This window comes from Phallusia mammillata, chromosome 4 (assembly GCF_965637545.1).
Source record: "Phallusia mammillata chromosome 4, kaPhaMamm4.hap1.1, whole genome shotgun sequence".
Classification (NCBI taxonomy): Eukaryota; Metazoa; Chordata; class Ascidiacea; order Phlebobranchia; family Ascidiidae; genus Phallusia; species Phallusia mammillata.
The window spans coordinates 15,312,063-15,334,643 of NC_137255.1; the positions used below are offsets into that span (position 1 = coordinate 15,312,063).

At 38.2% G+C, this 22,581-nt stretch overlaps 4 protein-coding genes across 5 annotated transcripts; 3 read left to right on the forward strand and 1 right to left on the reverse strand.

Moving 5' to 3' along the window:
- Position 1: 1 nt before the first annotated feature.
- On the reverse strand, positions 2 to 3,875 carry LOC145223512 (protein unc-93 homolog A-like). Its single transcript, XM_080089924.1, has 12 exons — positions 3,862 to 3,875; positions 3,519 to 3,724; positions 3,172 to 3,321; positions 2,914 to 3,095; positions 2,746 to 2,846; positions 1,811 to 2,054; positions 1,614 to 1,754; positions 1,164 to 1,382; positions 948 to 1,030; positions 720 to 874; positions 144 to 311; positions 2 to 72 (listed from the first exon to the last, which is right to left on the reverse strand). Exons 1-12 carry the CDS (start codon positions 3,873 to 3,875, stop codon positions 2 to 4), a joined length of 1,734 nt encoding a protein of 577 aa, XP_079946050.1.
- A 6,178-nt stretch (positions 3,876 to 10,053) lies between these two features.
- On the forward strand, positions 10,054 to 11,881 carry LOC145224425 (solute carrier family 2, facilitated glucose transporter member 7-like). Its single transcript, XM_080090914.1, has 3 exons — positions 10,054 to 10,742; positions 10,981 to 11,378; positions 11,525 to 11,881. Exons 1-3 carry the CDS (start codon positions 10,085 to 10,087, stop codon positions 11,654 to 11,656), a joined length of 1,188 nt encoding a protein of 395 aa, XP_079947040.1. The 5' UTR covers positions 10,054 to 10,084; the 3' UTR covers positions 11,657 to 11,881.
- Positions 11,882 to 12,665: 784 nt separating this feature from the next.
- On the forward strand, positions 12,666 to 17,033 carry LOC145225297 (solute carrier family 2, facilitated glucose transporter member 5-like). Of its 2 annotated transcripts, XM_080091988.1 has the most exons (6): positions 12,666 to 12,730; positions 12,857 to 13,020; positions 13,442 to 13,569; positions 13,810 to 14,519; positions 14,844 to 15,241; positions 16,419 to 17,033. In XM_080091988.1, exons 2-6 carry the CDS (start codon positions 12,880 to 12,882, stop codon positions 16,560 to 16,562), a joined length of 1,521 nt encoding a protein of 506 aa, XP_079948114.1. In that variant the 5' UTR covers positions 12,666 to 12,730; positions 12,857 to 12,879; the 3' UTR covers positions 16,563 to 17,033. The 2 variants fall into 2 exon arrangements, with proteins under 2 accessions (XP_079948114.1, XP_079948115.1); XM_080091989.1 differs by lacking the exon at positions 12,666 to 12,730 and having other exon boundaries at positions 12,856 to 13,020.
- A 426-nt stretch (positions 17,034 to 17,459) lies between these two features.
- Positions 17,460 to 21,845, forward strand: LOC145225299 (solute carrier family 2, facilitated glucose transporter member 5-like). The gene is made up of 5 exons (XM_080091991.1): positions 17,460 to 18,570; positions 18,913 to 19,037; positions 19,091 to 19,791; positions 20,224 to 20,621; positions 21,129 to 21,845. The coding sequence occupies exons 1-5, from the start codon at positions 18,430 to 18,432 to the stop codon at positions 21,264 to 21,266; spliced, it is 1,503 nt and encodes a 500-aa protein (XP_079948117.1). The 5' UTR covers positions 17,460 to 18,429; the 3' UTR covers positions 21,267 to 21,845.
- The last annotated feature ends 736 nt before the right edge of the window (positions 21,846 to 22,581 follow it).

Genomic DNA, 22,581 nt, shown 5'->3' on the forward strand with positions numbered 1-22,581 from the left:
GTTATGCGTTTGTTGGGTCAGTTTTAAACGCTTGTAAGTTTTCCGTTTTTCTGATTTGAAACTCGACGATACCTGCAAAAAATAGTTTCAAATGAGATGTGTGTGGTTGCTATGTTGGTTTCCAAAAAAATGCTGATATTTACCGTATGTGGCAGCTGCCATGCATAGAAATGCAATATGCATGTAAATTTTGATTTGCATGCAAATGCTGGTGCTCCATGTGTACACAATAAAGTAACCGAGATTAGTCACTACCGCCCAGCAATTGTATCCCTTGTCTGTGTCCTCTGGAAACACTTGTGGCACTATGGCTAAATCAAAGAAAAGTTAGGCTTGTGGGTTGTTAGGGGCAGAGTTGTAAGTTGGGCCGGGTTCGGGCTTAGGTTTCTCAAACAAACGGGCTTGATTCGGACCAACCAAAAACACTAACATGTCTCTTGTGTTTCTTGCCTTGTTTTTTTCTGAGGCTTTAATGTATAGGCCTTTCATACAAACTTTCAGTCCTAAACGGGTTTCTCAAAAACCATTCGGGTTGAGGCATGGGTTCAGGCTTGTACTTTTATGTTCGGGCCTAATTCCGGCTCCAATTTCATACCCGTTTACAACTTTGGTTAAGGGTTATAGTTTATGTCTTTATCGGTCATGATTGTCGATTACCTTTCAAAGCTTGATAATTTTCTGAATTATAACCAGGAAACACTATAGTTCTTTTGTTTTACCTGCAGTAAAAGTTTGATAAATTCCATCAACGAATCCAGAAACGCAAAGCATTCCATACATTAACCCGATACTTGAACTCTCGCTTGGAATCCAAAGCAAGGCGTACAAATATATTCCCATGTTGATAACATATGCCAAGTAAATCGGGTAAACCCTGCCAAAATAAACAAACTTAGGCAATGTCACCCATCTGAAATGTTTTTGTATGTCGAAGTTTGTTTATTTACCTTCCAAATCTTATCATGACCTTTCCGCAAAGAAATGCACTGGTCATCGACACCCCTCCGTACATCGCCATGCATAGTCCGACCTTAAATAGCAAAGAAGATCTTATAGTGTTCTATTTGACGACATTTTTACTGTGAGCTTGGTGAATGGTCTTTCTTTATCATATAAGTTATGTATTGTTTTGTTATATTTAGTCTGCATAACTAAAAAAGTACCTCTGCCACTCCGTAAACACAGGACACATAACTTCGTGTTATTTCGCTGGCGCTAAACGCAACGTTAAACCCGAGTTGTAAGTAGGGAAAAGTCAATAGCAATTGCCTTGGTCGAAGGTAGAACATCCAAAGCGCCTTTATGCCTTTTGCAGACTGGTTTATTCTCTCCCCGAAACTGATTTGCTCTGCGTTGTCAGGTTCCTGCTCACATTCTTGTTTCTAGCAATTTGCAAACTGCTTGTTATATACACATAAATATTGGTATTACAAAATGTTTTGTAGCCAACATAAATGATATTTTTGATTAAGTACACTAAAACAGCGCGTGTTAATACTCATTTAAAAATGCAGTTTTTACAAAATATCTAAATTTTACTTAAAATTTTTAATTACTTAATGCGGAACTTGTTTCGCTCTTCGCAAAAGCAGTTTTGTTAAAACCGTTAATACCTTAAGTCCTTTCGACTTATTTTCGTTGTTATTGTTATGAGATGCAACATCCTTATTGTTAGAAATATCAATGACATCATAATCTGATTTATCATTTCTTCTCTCATCTTCAACAATGTCACATTCACCAGGAAGATAAGCCTCATTAACAAATACTTCTAATGGTTTGTTTGCACAAACAACTTGCAAGTCACCTACAACAACATGAAATATGAGAATAAAGCCGAATAAATCTGAACCTTAGGATTTGAATCGGTTATACCTTCGCCAACGTTGGGTAGATAAATCACGTGTAAAACTAGACCAATCACAGTCAGCAGTGCAAAGATACCCATTACGCAATACAAAGCAGCTTGACTGGCCGGCTGGTACTGGGCACCGCTTGTAACCGAGCTGTCTTGACAGTCGTTTGCACCGCAGTAATCAGCGACACTAAACTGTCTATTGGAATAAGCATAAGTTAGAAACTTTGATTTTAGAAAGTGTTCAGAGATTAAACAAACGTTTGTTTGTTTAAAGAGCACTTTTGGATATTGAAACGGATAACCTGTTGGTGACCTGTTACAGGGGATTGGCAAATCAGAATAGTTTACAATTTAAAATTATTCTAGAATAAATAATACAAATCCAGAATACCAAATCCAATTACATTGTTTACCGTTCTGTGTTGTGAACCAGTCAAGTTTTAGAAATAGGAACGTCTACTGGTCATGTGATGTTTACCTCAACAATTAACTAAATTACTGTTGTTTTTTTTGTGAGCAACACCTGAAAACATGTCATCCTGTGTGTTCCTAATTGCACAATCGTGGCGTGGGATTTTCTCAAACCGAAAACGCATGGATAGGTCTACAAACGCGATATCAACCGAGAATTCGATTCGTTCATGTTAGGGTTCGGAACCTTCTGGATTCCCTATTCTATATTGCCCGTCCCTACCTGTACTTTTTGTGTAACTATGTGTTGGAACCGATGAAATATGTTAATTTTAAGCTTTAATTTTATTATACCAACAATATAAAGTCCTCATCTGATGTTGTTCGTTTATTATAGTTTTACCAAGTTTTTTTTTAATATTGTAATTTGTTTTATAACATTGAGTGTTTGTAAATTGTTGATAAAAACTACTTACCCTCCAGTAATTGTTTCATTAACATCTATTGTTGAATTTCCAGTCAATTCCTGGGACTCCGATATCTTAAACACTATGAAGGAAATCATATTCCCTAAAAGCTGCAAACCCAACGCTACGTTAGCATATACACATTAACCTTAAAAATAAAACTTGCCATTCAGTTACCTGCGTTGACAAATATCCACTGTAAAAATATCCACTGATATAACCTATATAGTCAATCAGCCCTTTCTTGCCATACGAAAGGTAGCGATACCCGAAGTAGATGTTTATCTTGCTAACACATACCCAGAACAGGTTTATGCCAATGCCGCTTAATAGACTCGCTGGTATTAATGTGCCATAATCTGTGCAAGATTTTTTGTATTCAGTGCTTGTGTTACAGCTATTTCATATATGGTTTATTTGGTAAACTTTACTTGCCTGGGTAGAAGTTTGCGGCAACATAAAGTAAGAACGTTACATCTGCGATGAGAATTCCTTGTTTTGCGCGGACATAAGGCATTACCACTGGGGCAACCAACACCCCAAACAGCACAGATGTACCCATCATGACCGAAAGTGATGTAGTCCCTTAAATAATCAATTTTATTGCAATCGATATACATAAGGATGTTGTATTACTTTACGCGGTGTTTGTAAAATATTAGAAGTTTTAATCAGAACATAATAATTAACAATGTGAGACTGCAGTCGGCCGCAAAACTTCAAAGTTCGTTTTATCAATAATCCTACAGCTAACAACTTTATTTACTTTACGGGTAACTTACCTAAACCGCCTTCGATGTTAAGACTCGATTGAAGATTGCGCAGAGCGTTATTCGCCGAAAATATCAAAACCATTCCGAAGATGTATATAATCATGGTAATTCTGGTTTTGTTACGCATCAACCGATTAGACGGAAGCTCTTGCGTTTCCTCGGACTTGTCAGTCGTTTCAGTTTGGCGAGCCGTCATACTTGTGTTTGATCTTTGCCTGAAATACATTTACACAAACATTCTTAGAAGTGTGATCTACAAAGTAAAATCTACAAAGAGTAAAACACTTTTGTACCACCAAATGTTAAGCTTTTCGTTACTCTTACTAATACTTATTGCATCTATGCGACCTACCTTTGCAACGACATAGTACATATGAATTACAAGAGTCTTTGAAAAATGCCTTGAGGTTAGCTTAGCCGCACTGTAAATTGACCCCTTTTTGCTTGTTTTAAATCGGAAAAATCTAGTTAAACCAGCGAAAACCGGTTTGCTTCTGGTTGCCTAATATTGCAACGAACGTCATCCCAAACCGCGGGCAGTGGTTGTTTGTCTTCTGTTGTTCGCAAATAGACATAAAACAGGAGCTTCGTTTTTGCCACACTGAACATGTAAGACTTAGAGTTAGTTTTTCGGGTATTTTTCGTTTAACGCTTTAATAAAAATTGGATCACCCCGGATCGGTTATATTTTAAAAGAAAATGCTTGTTTGCATATATTTTATCATATTTATTGTAATTTTAATTTCTGACGGGCTCAAAACAAGTTTTTAGATTGTCGTACTGTGATTGGTTAATAGAGTGGCGTGTATATTAGTCCGACAATGTTGCCTGTAAAAGCTCACTGGCGGTTGCAGTGTCTATATTACTAAGAATAATTCAAAGCACTAATTGATCCTGTTAGGAATAGAAAGTTTGCGAAAATATCTGTTTTGTCAATGTTGGTATTTTCTGATGCTCTCATCTTCTACACTTTCGTGTGCAATTTTACTGTGGCAGCTACAACCTAGAAATTAAATCCTGGTACTTTTATCGTGCCAATTTTATTGTTGTAATTTTATCGTGGTAATTACATCGCGGCAATTTTGGAGTAGTAGTTTCGTCGTGGTTCATCATTGTGGATTCATTTTGGCGATTTAATCATGGTCATTTTTTCTTTTGGGAATTGCATGATAATTACATCGCATCATATATGTTAAACAACGACTTTTGCCCTAACTATACATAACCAAAGAAACGTCCCATTGAGCGGTGTCAATTATTGTCTTTTACCCTGTCCTGGTTAATCCAATAATGCCATGTAAATTTTTCGAAAAAGAAGCCGAAAAGTTTATAGAATATGCTATTTGAGGGTGTCGGCACGTTATCTTATAAATGTTATTTACGCGATTTTTTATTTTCTCATTAATCTTTTAACGACCAGGGAACTTTAAACTCAAAACTCGTAAAAAGCAGAACTTAATCTGTAACGGCAGGTGCGATGGTAAAAGAGTTTACGATAATCAACCTCTGACGATACTCTACAAAAACATGAAAAATAATGTAAAATAATCCAAGCAGCCCATGAAGAGCCTTAGGCTCTATTCCAGGGGTTCTTAACCCCAAGCACTGTTCCTAGGGGGTGCGGGGATGCTGAATCATTAAGGTTGGTTAGGTCTATTCTATACCAATACAAAAACCCAGGGGGGTGCGAAAACTGGTTGGTGATTTGTAAGGGGTGCAGCAAGGAAAAAAGGTTAAGAACCACTGCTCTATTCAAATGTGCACGTTTTTATGTTTCATCGTGTTTGTGGAGTTTATTTATTACAATCGATTGCTTACAAATATATACACGTACATTATCCAAAAACGTAAAATGGGTCAAGATTTTCTCGCAGACTGTACAAAAATGTACAAATTGAGACCTAAAAATTGTAAAATTTACAGAACATTAGTTTCTAAGCAGTTCTGTTACTGCCGATATTTGTGGAACGGCTTTACGCATAAATATGTGTTTTCACTTGGTAGATCAGTTTTGGACGTTTGTAAGTTTTCTGTTTTTCTGATCTGAAACTCGACGGTACCTGCAAAAATAAGGTGAAATCGAGATGCCTTTAGCTATTGTTATCCAAACAATTCTAAGATTTACCATATGTGATAGCTCCCAAGCATAGAATTGCAATATGAACGTAAATTTTGATTTCCATGCAAATAAGTGTTCGTCTTTAACTATTAAATAGTGTTGCCTAAGTTGTGTTACTACACAGACTATCACCAAAAATGTTGTAATCTGCTTGTGTTACCGGAAATAAATGTGTGATAAATTCCGTCAACAAGACCCGAAAGGCAAAGCATTCCATACATTAGTCCGATACTTAAATTCGCGTAAGGAATCCAAAATAAGCAAAACAAATATATTCCCATGTTGATAACATATGCCGAGTAGATCGAGTACACTCTGATTGCAACAAAACAAACAATGTTTTTGAAATGTCATCGAATTTTAGTTATTTTATTGACCTACGAAACTTGTACCTTCCAAGTCTTATCATCGCACCTTTCCGCAAAGAAATGCGCTGGTCATCGACACCCCTCCGTACATCGCCATGCATAGGCCAACCTCAAGAGATGTGGCAACGATACGATATGTTATGTGTATACAAATACGTATTTGTTGAATTTCGACTTAAAAATCAAAATTTACCTCAGCTACTCCAAAAACACAGGACACATAACTTCGTGTTATTTCGCTAGCGCTAAAGGAGACGTTCAGCCCAAGTTGTAAGTAGGGGAAGATCAATAATAACTGCATCGGTTTGAGGAAAAACATCCAAAGCGTCTTTATGTCTTGAAAGGATCGTTTTGTTCTCTCAAAGAAACTGATTTGCTCTGTGTTGTCATGCTCCTGCTCACAGTTTTCTTTCTGGCAACGTTGTGAACTGCTTATTATTACCACGTAAGTTATGAGTGTATAGAGTATTTTTACAGCATTATGAAGTGTATCTCGAAGGTTACATAATGGGATTAGGTTTATGATTTTTTTTATTGTAACAGAACATACTTCACGCGTGCCATCATAAAACCCTCTGGAAACCTAAGTTAGATTCGCGAAACGAGTGTTCTTTTCTAAATAATTTCACGTAATATTCGTTGAAATAGGACTTGCCTTGTTTAGAGCATTGTTTTGCAAAAACATATGAATAATATTACCTTCAGACCTCTTTTTCTACTTCGCGCGCCGCAGGAGAAGTAACATCATTGTTTTTTGAAATATAATTTTTCCCATTTTCAGGCTCTTTATCCTTTCCGTTATCTTCAACAAAGTCACATTCACCAGGAAGGCAAGCCTCATTGTCAAGTGCTTCCGCGTGTTCTGTTGCACAATCATCCTGAACGTCGCCTACATAATCGTAAAGTATGAGAATAATGACAAAGAAATCTAACCGTTGGATTTGAGTCGGTGATACCTTTTTCAACGTTGGGCAGAAAAATCACGTGTAAACCTAGACCAATCATAGTCAGCACTACAAATATACCCATTACACAATACAAAGCAGCTTGACCGGCCGGCTGGTACTGCACACCGCTTGTAACGGAGCTGTCTTGGCAGTCGTTTGCACCGCAGTAATCAGCGACCATAAATTGTCTATTGAACGAAGTAATAGGTTAATATTTGCTTTAATTTACAATGGCTGAATGCGGTGTTTGTAAACATAACTGCTGGTAAAACAGGTCATGTAGTAAACAAATTTTATTTAAAGTAACCTCGATAAAGTTGTCGCTTTCGATGTGAAAATCTATGACCACCCGGTGGCCAGTTACAGCTACTGAAAGCAGTCTTGCGAAAAAACGCGAATCTATTTTTCCTGTACATGTATCCGATTTGTTAAAACTTTTTTGTTTTTAAAACAGGTGACTTTTATAATTTGTGTTTTTAAATTGTTTGGTAACAACACGCGAAAATCGGAATATTGTTTTTGGTCGTTACTGGGGTGTTTAAGTACATGCTATTTTTTCTTGCCATTTATTTGTAAAATGGATCACTTGTAAAATAAGTTGATAAAATATAGTTACTATACTTACCCTCCAATAACTGTGACATTACCATCTATAATTGTTGAGTTTAGTGACATTGACTGGGACTCCGATATCTTAAACATTATGAAGGGAATAATATTCCCAGAGACCTGCAAGACAAACACGAATATACATACTGACATAAAACCGAACATAAAATATATACATACTGGCATAAAAGAAGCTTGCTGCTTATTTACCTGCTTCAAAAATAGCCAGAAAAGAAATAACCGCAGTGATATGACCAACATAGTCAATCAAACTTTTCTTTCCATACGAAAGGTAGCGGTATGCAAAGTAAATGTTCATCTTGCTCACACATAACCAGAACAAGTTTTTTCCAAGGCCATTAAAAAAGCTCGTCGGTATCAATGTTCCGTAAACTGTGCAAAAGTTCTATTAACTTATAAGCAAACAACACTATGAACATATGAAGACGATTCGCATACACATGTGTACTGTTTTGTTGTGATGCTTACTTGCCTGGGTAAAGTTTGCAACAACATAAAGCAAAAACGTCACATCTGCGATAACATTTCCCTGTTTTGCGCGGACATAAGACATTACCACCGGGGCAATCAACACCCCAAATAATATTGAAGCACCGGTCATGACAGAAAGAGATGTAGTTCCTTACAAAAATAATGATTTAATTTTCAGGAAGTACACTCACACAGATTAATCGTTTGTCTGTGCAAGTCTAGCAGCCGGAAAACAGTACAGCCTTATTTAGCTTGTCCAATTAGGGATACAGGGCTAAACAAATCAACACTTTTTTTACATTTTTTTCAAAGTATACTTTTGTTGAGTTGAGTTATAACTTACCTAAACCGCCTTTAATGTTAAGGCTCGATTGAAGATTGCGCAGAGCATTATTTACCGAAAATATCAAAACCATACCGAAGATGTATATAATCATGGTAATTCTGATTTTGTTACGTTTTGACCGATTAGACGGAAGTTCTTGCGTTACCCCCGACTGTCCGACGTTTCAATTTGGCTAATCGTCATTCTAAATTTAAGTGTGCCTATTTTTTATTCAAATCACAGAATAAATTAAAACACTTTTTAGCTACACCAAACACAAAATCGTTAGTTTTCGTTCCCCTTCAAACTCCTGATAGCAGTGTTGCACTTTCGCAACCTATCTTTGCAACGACCTTGAACAACCGACTTTTAAATAGGTTGCTCCATAAACGTCCTGATGATCCCACCATAAATTTACCTTTTTTGTTCGTTTTTAACGAGACTGTTTCATTCAGCGAAAAACAATTTGGTCTTTGTTGCCAATGAAGTAAAAGGGTCACAACGAACTTACGTAGGCCTACGATCAAAGCCCCATAATGAACTTTGATAGTTCGCAAATAAACATTAAACGGAGTGTTAATGGGTTCGTTGTAAAATCTTTAACAGCCGTTTACAAAACGCCAAAAAACTCGTCCTTCTGTACAATACCGCTGCGCATCCAATAAACCGATTTACACCCAAGAAATTGTTACGGTTTTAGGCGTATATTAGGTGCAAAAAGACCGGGATTTGTTTCCGACTATCGGGTCCCAAACAGAAGTCACGAACTACCTTCATAACGTGACGCATTTCTTGTTCCAACTAAAACAGCGTGCGTGAAGTGTTACACCTTTTTAATTCGTGCACTGCTTGTGGAAAGGATACAATCGCAACGAACGGCGCTTAGTGCATACTTATGGATATATTTTACTGCACTAAGAAATACATGTAAAGGATACCAGAAGTTGGTGCTGAAAAATAACATGTTGTATTGTATTATATATATAACAGTAAAAGTTGTTCACTCTATACAGGTAGTTTTAAGCAGAAGCGCAACAAAACTGATGTTGCTTTGACCATGGTCTATCCACCTTATGCAGTTACCGACAGTATAACTTAAATTACATTTACATTTAAACAAACTTGTGGTTGAGGAAGATTTTTTGTGTTGGAGGCAGTTTTCGTTTAAAGTGCGTTCGGCAATTTGGGAAATTAACAACAACTACACCAATGAGACGGGTCAAATCCAACCAATGCATTTTTCTTATTGCTTTGGTCCATGTCACAATCTTTGTTCCAACAGGATTGAACTTGGTGGTATTAAACCCTATTGGACCCACTCTTCAGACATTCGTAAACGAGTCGTTTCACTTGAGGCAAGTTTTTCATTTAAATTATAGTTTCGTTTCTCGTCTTTTTATGATACTGAAGTTTTTTATTTTCAAGGTACAATATAACTCCTCCGACCACAAAACTTAAAGTGATAGTCAATTTAGCGCAATCAATGATGATGATTGGAGCTGCTTTTGGTGCTTTTTCAACCCCACTATGGTTGAACTACTTAAGGTAAAGACCTTTGTTTTCAAAAATAGGTGAAGTTTTTTTTTTTTTGATAGTGATAGCCTTTTCTGTATCAGTCTCACGTTAAAGTTCCTAATAACCAAATTTATCACTTTTACAGCTTAAAGTTGTGTTTGGCTGTAATTCATTTGGTCTGTATAGCTTCTATTATTCTCATGTCGCCGGTGACGTACGCGTTTCATGCTTATGAGGCTTTAATCATGGGTCGACTAATAGATGGATTCGTCAAGGGAGTGAGTTTTAGTCTCGGCCCGTTATACATTGCTGAAATCACCAGCCGCAAAACAGTAGCAGTCGATCAGGCGCCACAAGGTTGGATCCTCATGGTCAGTGCTGGTTTTGCCAACATTATTGCTCATCCGGAGCTTTTAGGCAGTTTGACTACGTGGCCTTATGCAGTGGCGCTGCCAGTCATTTTCTCGATACTCTATTTGTTTGCTTATCCATGGGTGCCACATACAATACCACACCATGTGCACATCGAAAAACAAAACCAATGGGATGACCTTGAGGAAGGCTTTGATATGTCAGCATCCTCATTTTTGCTTTTGGAACGCCTTCGACATGCAAAAGGACAAGCCCTGGTGGAAGAATACGAAGAAATTCGATCCGAAATCGCTGCAGAACGACATCTAAAAGAGACTCCAATTCGAAAAATTCTCGCCACCCGAAAGTACCAGCGCCAAATGTTGGCAGTGGTTATTTTACAGTTGACGTTGCAGGCTACAGGATTGCCAGTTCTGGTGCAATTTACCAACACGATTGTTGCGCTATCAGGTCTTTCCCCAGAGTATTCCAACTATTATGCACTGGGTAATGTTTAACGTTTTTGATGTGTCTTATAGTTACGTTTCCGCTTAAGTATTCGTTGAGTCTAAGTTAATATACAGTATACCTCGCTTAAACTGAATTCGGTTAATCCGGATCTTCGCCAAATTCGAAGTCCGGAAAATTTTTTTTTGGTCCAAAGGGGTCCGGATTAACCAAGGTTTACTGTATTCCTAAAACCCTACCCCATAGACTTACAAGCTGAAATTTATTTGTGCTTTAGGTATATACGCGGTACTTTCCATCTCTGTTATCATCGGTGCGAGTCTTCTTATCCACTTTGGATCAAAAAAAGTAATTGTCGGTGGTCTATTTATCGTTGTTGCTGCTCAGATACTTCTGTGCGTATCGCAAGCCTTAACTTACATTATTCCTGGCATGGGCATTGTTGGTACAGTGAGTCTGGCCTTACTTACGATGGGGGCTGCTAGTGGACCTTTGATGACAGTTTCAGCCTATCCGAGTGAAATAACGACAACAATGACTCGACCACATTCGCTGTGGATCGGTGCGACATTCTTTTGGGTGATTTCTTCTGTGATTACATTCATCTTTCCCGTGAGTTCAGCAGCAATTCACGGATTTGCATTTATCCCGTTTATCATGCTCGCAATACTGTTGGTAAGTTACTTCTTACATAATGAATTTAGTTACTTTTTTTAGCTTCTTTTCAAAATTTGACTAGTTTTGCCGCCCTCCGATTGTAGTACTAGTGCATACACGAGGAGCAAATATATTACTAATTAACACTATCGTTTATGTTTCAGACCTTGTGTGTGCTGTTTCTTGTTCCATCTGTACATCGGCGACCTGTACATCAGATACAACAGTTCTTTGAAGATTCAAAAAACCAAGACTATTATCCAATACAAAGATTGTTAACAAACGATTCTGAATAATTGGTTTATCATAATGTTACTGAATCGTATCGAAATGGCAAGCCCTTGGTTAATAAAGGTTCTGTTGGTATGCAAAATTTGCTATGTGTGCCATCAAAATAATAAAGATACATGACCATGCAACATATGACAAAAACAAATGATTAACACTTTTTGTGCCATTTATGCAAACATATTCTGAAAGTTGTGGCTGACCTGAGTTACAGTTTGTAGAAACGTCGTTATTTTTCGTTTCAACGCATTTTGATTGCATTGTATTTAACACCCAGGATAAAAAATAGTTTGTTCGAAACTTGTTTTTTTTTCTGTCCAGAATTTTGTTGCTGATACTTTAGCAACAAGCTATGCGAGTGCGGGAAATACCAACGCTTTTCTTAACATGAACTTCATGTTGCGTTAAAGGGGAAAGCTGAAACATTTGTTTAATCTGAACATTAATGAAATGGAAGGCACGAACGCACAATACGTTCGTCTGCTGCAGAATGTTAACAAATTGCAAACGTGAGGAGTATATGACACATAATGTGTCGTGTAATGCATTTTGTGCGGGCGCCATCTCTTGATTTGCATTTTATCTTTATGCCACCAATAGCTGCAGGCAAAGCTGGCCAGAGAAATTCGATGTTTCTAACAAAACTAGATGCATATCTTAAATATACACACAAGACTTGGCGCATTAGACTATACTTGACCGTGTGCCGATATTCGTAACACGCGTATGAAAAAAATCACTGATCCCAATGGATGTACGGAATATGGCCAATTCTAACGGCTTTCATTGTGCACATAAAAAACAAGGTTGTTTTCGGCCAACAATAAGGTGGCAATTAAAAAAAACTTTGTTCAAACCTAAACTATGCTTTACTACGTGCCAGACCTATTAAAATTCTCCCGTGTCTTTTATATGTGCATTAATTATCGAACGTGATACGTTGCAAGCTGTCGTATATAATTACATGACAAGCATGTTGTATTTTAATCATTGTAGTGTCCTGCGCTTGCGCGTGTGTGTTTCACAGCAGGTACTATAGCACACTTAAGCAAAGGAGAACAAAGAGTTTTCAGTAACTGGAGGTGAGTTCTACAAAAGAATGTATTTGCGTGTTTTCTTCTGTGATTTTTGTCAATTGTAAGCATATAAAATATGTTTGGGGAAACTGTTGAATTGACGTATAAACAAAAACGTACTTTTTACTTTAGCAAATGTCGACGTAGCCTTAACTATGGAGCGACTGAATTCTAACTGGTGCGCATTTCTTGCGATTTTATGCCAGATTTCTATCTTTGTGCCGATGGGTTTAAACTTGGCCGCTTTAAACCCGACAACCCCGTCCATTAAGTATTTTGTCAATGAATCATTCAAGGTAAATAGATAAGTAAAACAAACCTGTTTGTGTATAATGGGCCTGCCCAACCGCGACGCTTAAGATTGGGTTACAGTTCATTTAAGCTAAAGTTTAAATTTTATATTTCTGTTTTGTTTGCGAAGTGTGTTTGCCTAAATTTTGCAAGTTAGAAATAGCATACTCCTTAACAATTGTGGGACAACTATAGTTTTGCAAGATTATCATGCAAAGGAATGACCCAAGGATAATTATAACATCACAGCTGTGAATAAAACAATGTAAAAAAATAAGCGAACAATCGCCTGCTGGCGAAGAAAGTAGTTGTTCGATACAGAAAGCTTGATCATAAAAGTGGTCTGCTAAACTGAAAAGGTTGGCCAGGCCTGGTAAGGGTCAAACAAGTTATTAAAAGCAACATTTCACGTGTTTCGATTCGCAGGTGCGTTATAACGGAACTCCATCGACTGAGGAAACAAACACTTTAATCATACGCTTGGCTCAGTCGTGTGAGCCGCTTGGTGCTGCATTTGGTGCCCTGACCACACATTTGTGGCTAAAATATATGAGGTATGACCGTCAATATATATCCAAAAATATTACTGTTTTAGGTAGTTCAAGCCGTTGGCATAACTGAACCACATTCGGCCTTATATTTAGTGTTCGCAGATGGCGTTGGAGCATATCTACAAATAATTTGGACTCCAAACTTAAAAATCTGGCTCAGATCCGAAAAGCTAAAAAATGTTTTTCAAAGACCTACACTTCCTAAACTAAACAATTCAAACCTTTGTTACTCTTATTTTGCAGTCGTCGCAAGGCTCTCGTTGTAGTACACATCCTATCCGTAGCGTCTGCCTTCTTGATGTCGGCTATGACATACTTTCTATACTCGTACGAACTTCTTATCATCGGGCGTTGGATCAACGGAGTAGCGCGGGGTGTGGGATTTAGTGTGGGCCCGCTGTTTGTTGCAGAAATTACTCACCGCAAGACATTGGCCTTGTACCAAAGCCCTATAGGTTGGCTGACATTGGTAAGCGGGGGATTGGAAAACATTGTTGCTCATCCAAAAGTGATGGGGGGAGTAAAGACTTGGCCCTTCGCTCTTGCGTTTCCAGGATTTTTTTCACTGGCGTTCCTTTGCCTTTTACCGTGGATTCCACACACAATACCTTACCTGATAAAAACTGAACAAAACTCTTTCAAATATGGCGATAAAAGCGACGAGATGGATTCCCCATCTTTTCGGCTTCTCAAGCATCTCCGCTTTAAAGACACGACAGCGTTGCTCGACGAGTACGCCAGTATCAAAGCGGAAATCGCAAGCGAAATTGAACTTGAAAAGCGCTCAATTTGGCAACTTCTTTGCATCGGAAGTTACAGACATCAAATGATCGCGGTTGTGGTTTTGCAACTTTCTACTCAGGCAACTGGTACCGCGGTGTTATTGCAGTACACCAACGAAATATTGACCAACGCAGGCGTAAACGCGGATCAGACAACGTACTATGCAGTGGGTATGTGCAGTGGACATATAAACATGTATATAGTATCAACAGTTTGGTTGATTTTAAATGACGTTTTAAATGGGCCAAACGTGAGTGCTTGTGCTTGAAACTTTAAATATAGGAAACTAGGTTAAACCGACAGCTTGGGTTGACTAAATTTTCGTTTCATTGTGCACATGTATTGTATGGTTAGTTCGGACCTACTAACCTACTACCCTCCTGTTCTGATTTGCATATAACCTGTCGGAAATAATACAGCTTTTGCCAACATGGAAAATATATGAAATAATACGACAGCTTGTTACTTGAAATGACTTATGTTGTATATCGCAGGCATATTTGGTCTAATGGTGGTCACGATGATTATGGCAACGCGTCTGCTCGAGCGTTTTGGTTCAAAAAAGATGTTGGTTACTGGTCTGGTTGTTGTTGTGATCGGACAAAGTCTTCTCTGTCTCTCCACTTCGTACAACTCAACTGTCCCAGAGATGGGTGTAGTCGGTATTGTCAGCGTCGCTATCTTTAGCATAGGGGTTGGTACTGGTCCGCTGCTTACCATTACTGCATATCCGTCTGAAATTACAACCATCGTCACACGTCCGGAGGCCTTATGGCTGGGTTCAACCTTCTATTGGATGACCTCATCTATTGCATCTTTTCTCTTTCCAATCAGCATTGCGAAAATACACGGCTTTGCGTATCTGCCGTTCATTGTACTCGTCATAGTCATGGTAAGTACGTTTTCTGTAATGCCCTTGAACTCGTGGCAATGCAAACATACGGTCCACTAGATTCTGTAGTACACGCTCCATTTGCATAAGTATACTCCTAAAACTTCGTGTTAATTGTCTTATGTAAGCTCAACCGTTTAGCCCAGTGGTTCTTAACCGGTGTTCGATCGAACCCCAGGGGTTCGGCAACGCCTGATCAGGGGTTCGACGAAGGTCTTTTCAAAGTACAATAAAAATACTCGTTTTCGTCAAACTTTAGGGTCTGCTAAAAATGGTAATTTGTATATTGCCAAATATCAAAACATTGGAAGCTTACACTTAGGCAAGGTTGAACAACCTGCGGACGTACTGCCGCAGAGACGAGTTTGTGCGGTCGTGAACATGTTTTTAATATGTCTACATGTACTGGCGGCCGTGACGTAAATAAAACTCGTTTGCTAAATATTATCATTTTTAAACTGCTTTAAACAGTTTTTGTGGTACCAAAAAGGGTATTACCATAGTATACTAACTTTACCAGCCTAGTAGCAACATCCGTCAGACTTTTTGTACGCCTATTGTGTGCTAACAATGCGAACAAAACAGGTACCACAAGCGTCAGAATTTCGATTATGACATCATAAACGTGGGACTGATCTTCGTATAGTGCAGCTCAAACTGTGCACCTAGCTAGAAATTAATCTGGGTGTTTTGGGCGCTATTAGATGGTATGTATATGATATAAACCAAGTATTTTGAAACAAAAATAAACAGGTAAATGACGGTCGTTAGTAAAATAAGATGCGCAAAAAGGTTGTGCATCCCTGCACTAAGCTTTTATTTTCTTTTTTTGACGTACCAACTAGCAATGTGTGGTTTGTTCGTAAGCAGAAAAACAACAAAATATTGGCAGCAAAAACATATCTTAACAAATAAAAATTGTCGGAATTAAAGGAATCTTGAAACAAGATGCTTGTATTATTATGTCAGATTTTAACAAAATGACTAACAGTAACTGTTGCCACTACGTTTGAACAAAAACTGATTATGATTATCCAAACAAAATTTTCTTAAAACCTACGATGTAACTTTGGGGTTCGACCAAAGGCTGAAGAATATCGTGGGGGTTCGGCCGCTATAAAAAGGTTAAGAACCACTGGTTTAGCCCTATGCGTGCAACAACTTCATTACTTTGCAGAATTTGTACATCGTATTTTTTGTTCCTGAGACACACAACCGGTCAGTGGCTGAAATTCAAAACTTTTTTGGTCGAACGAAAACCTGCAAAGACGATGTGGAGAGTAGAAAACTGCTTTCAAAGGACAGTGACGTCGTTCGCTAGTTTTGCGAAGAAAGCTGAACTGATTTATTGGTGAAGCAAATCATTCTAAATGAGCCGTAACTGGTCAAAACCAGTTTTTAAGTGACCCCTGCAATCGCGCTTGGGTGATTTTGTCTTGTAAAAATGGGAGTAGTGAGCACATTTGCTGTACAGTTGCTATAAGAGATCAAGTTGCATGCTGTTTAATGCCGCCAATCGTCTTTATTCACGTTGCGAGAACTTATGTTTGTCGTGACCATTGCAACGAGAAAGTAACTTTATGTTTGCTTCTAAAATTTTGTGTTTTTTATTTGAAAATTGGTCATTTTGTTGCAACATTGTTTTTATTTGCATTGCTTTTAATTGCCAACGTAAGTTGTAGGCTTGCGAACGAAAGTGTAGCTTGAGCATGGAATATTTGTTTATGTGCAACGAAAATTGTAAATTTATCTGGTATTGCCCAATTCAATAAACAAAACAACCGCGTAAAAAGCCGGAGGCTTAGGAAAAGGGTTGCGTCATTTAACATTACGGAAGCATACGAGGCGAAATACTGCACGTCTGTTTTCCTCTAGCTTGGGGCGGGTTGAGTCAAGTTGATAAAGCAAGTTATTTAAACATGTGAGTTTTGCCCATGGATGAAAATAGTGTATTTAAAGGAAGTGTGGCGTGAATGTTGCTGTGATATGTTTCGACATGTACAGGTTTCTTATTCTTACTCTTACAGATTTTGAAATGGAAATGATTTAAAGTGCATGTTTTTAGCGGTTACTAGTATTTGAATAAAAGCAGGTAGATTTGGCTACCATGAAATAGTCAAGTTCACCTAGAAATAAAAACCTGAACCTGGCAAGTTCATCAACGTGTTTTAGCATTTTTGTTTTCTGTACGTGTCAAACTGCCCATTTTGTTTGCATTAAAAAGCTTAACAATTGCAAAATCAGTTCATTAGTAGCAAAAAAGTTGCGCTTTCTTCGTTTGTGTAAAACAATCAGTTCGTACCGCATTTACAATGTGATTGTGACCGCGAATACTTGTTTTAATTAATCTCTAAGCTTATTAGTCGTGCTTGACTGACAAGCCCAGAGGCACTGACTGGTGGTAGTTGCTTTGTTCGGCAATATTTAAACAGGTGGTTGGGAAAGTTGCAGACATGAACCTGATTAGTATGTATAAGACAGGGGCGGGCAACTTCTTCAGTCGGCGGGCCTGATATGGGAAAATGAAGTACTTGGCGGGCCGGATTCCTGAATCGATACATTAATCGCGTATTTATCCAGTGATTTAAAACGGATTTTTGACCACATAAACCAAATACATTCAAGAACATCACAAATACAATACAGTCCAAACAATCTAACTGATATAACATAAAATTATTAACCACAGCGAATTTAATGCATACACCACAGCCTTAGATACCGCTGAAACACAAACTAGGCTACACGTGTGGAAACAAAGGAAACCGTGAAAGCAGGCCACACACATGGTTGGCAGTTATGTCGTAACAATGGACGTATGGTGTAATGGTAACAACGACGGGAAAGTTTTTTGCTACTGGGGAGCGTTACTGTCCGTTACAACTAAAATTTGACGCAGTAAGCAAGTAGTGGGGGATTGTGGCAGACTGTGGCCGCGGGCCACATTATCATGTAAGACCTGAAACTGCCTGCGGGCCGCTCAAAATCCTGTGGCCCGCGGGCCGTATGTTGCCCGCCCCTGGTATAAGAGATGTAACAGGAATTTCTTTAAACGCAGATACCGAAACGTTTTTTTAAATCGCTACGGTTAACTTTTGAAGTATAATCAGTCGGCGAAATCTCAATAGAAAATTTGAATTATGTTTATTCTCCGAGCCTAATTCTAAGGTAACAGGTACCGCTGCACAATGAAGCGTATAAATTCAAATTTTTGTGTGTTCTTGGTCGTACTGAATCATGCAGCTATTTGGGTCCCAATGGGTTGGAATCTAGTTGCACTAAATCCCACTACCCCGGTTATTAAAAGTTTTGTCAACGAGACATTCCAGGTAATTACCGGAATCTGTTATTCAATATTTATCAAAACAAAGTGTCTAGAATTTCTTTAAATTTTAAATATACTGGACCTGATTTACTGTAAGCTGAAACCTGTTATACCAGTCCAAGGCTGCACTGCTTATCGGTGACGTAATACATAAGCAGTTTAAAGCAGAGTTTAATTTTTACCACAGATTAAGTGCACATAAACTGCTCGCAAGGGAGAAATTACGTTTTATTCGAACAAAACCATCGTTACGATGTTACTCAGCGTTTTTACACACTATTGGCGTCTTTGACCCTTACATATAAATTATACAAGCTTAGAGAATACTTTCGTAAACTCCTTTTAGATGCGGTACAACACCTCAGTTCCAGCAGAGACAAGCACATTGATTATAACTCTGTCCCAAGCTATGCTGATTGTTGGTTCTGCCATTGGTGCTTTTTCCACCCACGTATGGGTGACCTATTTCAGGTAAATTGGACTTTTTTGCTATTTGTAGAGTGATTTAAAGAAATATTGTTTAGCCGACGAACAGCTCTAGCAGTGGTTCATGCTCTTTCGGTGATTTCTGTGGTCTTAATGTCACCAATTTCGTTCTTTCTTAATTCATACGAGGCCTTGATCATTGGTCGTTTATTGAATGGACTTGCCAGAGGAATCGGATTTACTCTTGGACCTCTTTACGTATCGGAAATGGTCAGTCGCAAAACCTTGGGGCTATATCAAAGCCCAACTGGATGGATTGTACAGCTGAGTGCTGCGTTTGGTAACATTATTGGTCATCCAAGTGTTTTAGGAGGTCCATTCACATGGCCTTTTGCTTTGGGACTACCAGGTATTTTTTCTGTGATTTACCTCTGCCTACTACCCTGGATACCACAAACAATTCCCCACGTCTTACACACCGAAGATAGCAACCAATCAAATTACACAACATCAACAAAGCCATCGTTTTTGTTGCTACAAAAGTTGCGCTCGATCAGAGGCGAAGAGCTTATGGAAGAATATTCCAGCATTAAGGCGGAAATCGAAGCAGACAGAGCAGTTGAAAAAGCGTCGGTTGCAACTCTTTTCAAAATCGGCAGATACCGACGACAACTGATAGCTGTTATCGTAATCCAGTTTAGCTTACAATCATCTGCAATCCAAGCGGTCTTTCAATACACCAACGACATATTCATTCAGGCTGGTGTAAACCCTGATCATGCAACTTTCTATACTGTAGGTCAGTTGATATTCTTCCAACTAAAAATATTAAAAAACTATTGAATGGGAAAGTCATACAGTCTATCGTTGAATATTTTTTATGTCTTGTATCGTTTTCGCACTGAAACCAACCTAATTAGGTTCAAAATATGGATATTTTTAAAATCAGAGTAGCGATTCACGGATAGGGCACTTTCATGGGTAATATATTATCCTACAATTACAATTCACATGGGGTCTTAATCGAGTTTGCTATGGTAATGCAAAGACAACGTTGTTGATAGTACATTTTGTGTGACATTAAAGAACCTGGTCAATGACTTCCAGGTAACGTTATACCATAACAGTTATTTCATGCCGTTAATGCCGCAGCATGGTTTACGCTGAGCAAAGTACAATATTTAAATATAGATTCAGTTTTAACAAAAACATCCCAATTACAATTTTGCAGGTACGTTGGCATTGATGGCTCTAACGGTGTTTATATCAAGCAGAATACTTCCACGTATTGGTCCCAAACGAATGCTCGTGTGTGGTTTGATTATCGCCACCGTTGGTTTGATTTTCTTAACCATTTCTACTTCACTTAACTCTTCATCACCGACAGTTGGGATTGTTGGTGTGGTGGGAGTGACAATGTTTTCATTGGGCTTAGGAATAGGTCCAATGCTTAACATGATAGCCTATGCTTCAATAATTACAACCACAGTAACCAGGCCAAACGCTATGTGGATGGCAGGAAACGTCTTCTGGATAACTGCAATACTGGTGTCGTTTCTCTTCCCGTATGCCCTTGAGACCATAGGTGGATTTGCTTACATTCCGTTTATGGTTTCGACTGTTCTCGTGGTAAGTTTATTCAGATTTGTAGGGTATGCTTAATATAGCTGCGGGTTATCATCACAGCGTATAGTGGAGTTTCTTCGGATTGTTTTTTGTGGCTTTAAACATCATTATTCGCGCTTCACTTCTTCTTTACAGTGTTTGTCATGCCACTAGATAAGTGCGCCAATTACTTATAAAATGCAAACCAATGGTCAGTTTATTGTCGGTCTTGTTTTAGGGTGTTATAAACATAAATTCACTGATACTCCTTGCTACCAAACTGTTCCGGTTTTTTCACATACTTAAATAATTTTCTATAGTGCATAACTTGGTGGTAAAAAGGAGAGAATTTATAACTGTTTTTTTTTCAACGCTTCATTGTTAGCAGCTATAGTATGTTACGGAAATTGTGTTATAGAATGCTTTATAACGCTACGCACGTTTTTGGGGCCTCGCATAACTAAACATTTGTTTTACATGTTATAATGTTATTTCTGGGCGATTGTATCTAAACGTTTTTTTTTCACGTAGGTGCTTTACGTTGTTGTCAGAATCCCACACACCCGAAATCGTTCCTCAGCTGAAATACAGAAGTTTTTTGTCAATTCTGAAAAGAATATGGCTCTACAGCCCATCGAAAATCACGCAGCAATTTCTACGATGTCCTGAGATTTCCAATCTGCAATCTAAACCAACGAGAAAAGTAATTCAAAACCCTTTTATACAATCCGCAACGCGTAACCCTCAACTAACCGTCATACTTTTCCGTTTTGAATGATTTAGCCCTCGCTTGATGCATAGACTTCTCCCAAATTCTGTACTTTGCAAAAACGCAACGCCAACACAAAATTCGTAAGACAGGCAACCTGGCGTTATCAGTTCTGCCTACACTTTGTGTCTGCGTGTCTGTTCACATATAATGTCTCGCTTTTTGATTTTTAAGTGCCATAAACGTGAATTTTATTCTGACTTCGTAAGATTGAAGTAGATGTCTTAAAGCTTTATTTACAAAACACTTTGTTGTTTTTTGCAATACTGGGAGAGACTTTTAATCGCCAAGTCTATAAAGCAAACATACATTTCAAATATAAAATAATGCAACGATTACACAACCTATTAAAATAAATAGGCAGTAACAGAGTGGTATATATTGTCGTATGATTTCCACGTCTCAAAAACTTAGATGTGATGGGATATGCTTTGGAACCAGTCGCTGAATGCTGTATCGCATTCATGCACTGTCCGATAACCACATAATTGTAACTTGGTTGAGAGGTATTTTTGGACAACATGATATGTATCTTACTTATCTGCTCCACAGTGTAGGCCAGTGGTTCCCAACCGGGGTGCCGCGGCACCCTGGGGTTCCAATTGCAATGCTCAGGGGTGCCACGAGATATTGACATTGCAATACTGCGGCCCATTCTTTATTATAACTTTAACCCGTGCTGAATTTATTTATTTCTAACCGAGTTTCAATAATAAATGTTAAGCACTCAGTTATTTTTCATTTAACACTAGAAGGCTTTTCGCTTGTTTCATCATGATAACAACTTTTGTATGGGGATACGATACATAGCTAATCGGTAGGTACATGGTTAATAGCACGATACATAGCTAATCGAGAAAAGGCTAAGTTATTAACCCTTTAACTGCGGCGGGCCGATAAATGGGCCCAAAGACATGGTTAATTGTAAATCGCGATAGAATACAAAGTGGTAAGAATTTTTTTCCAAACTGTGGTGCGTTTGAAAGCATATGTACAAATGGCTTCTATGTGTGAGTGGATTTTTTTGTATTAACGAACATAAAAACTAAAAAACGAGAACGGCAACTTATAGTCGAGGAAAAATTGTGGGTGGCTTTATCGAATGCACCTCCAGATATTAATGGACTTTGGCAAGAAGCCAAGGCCAAATTTCACACTGACTTTTGAATTATTACATTTATTTACGCGCGCTATACTGTTCTCATTCTGTGTTAT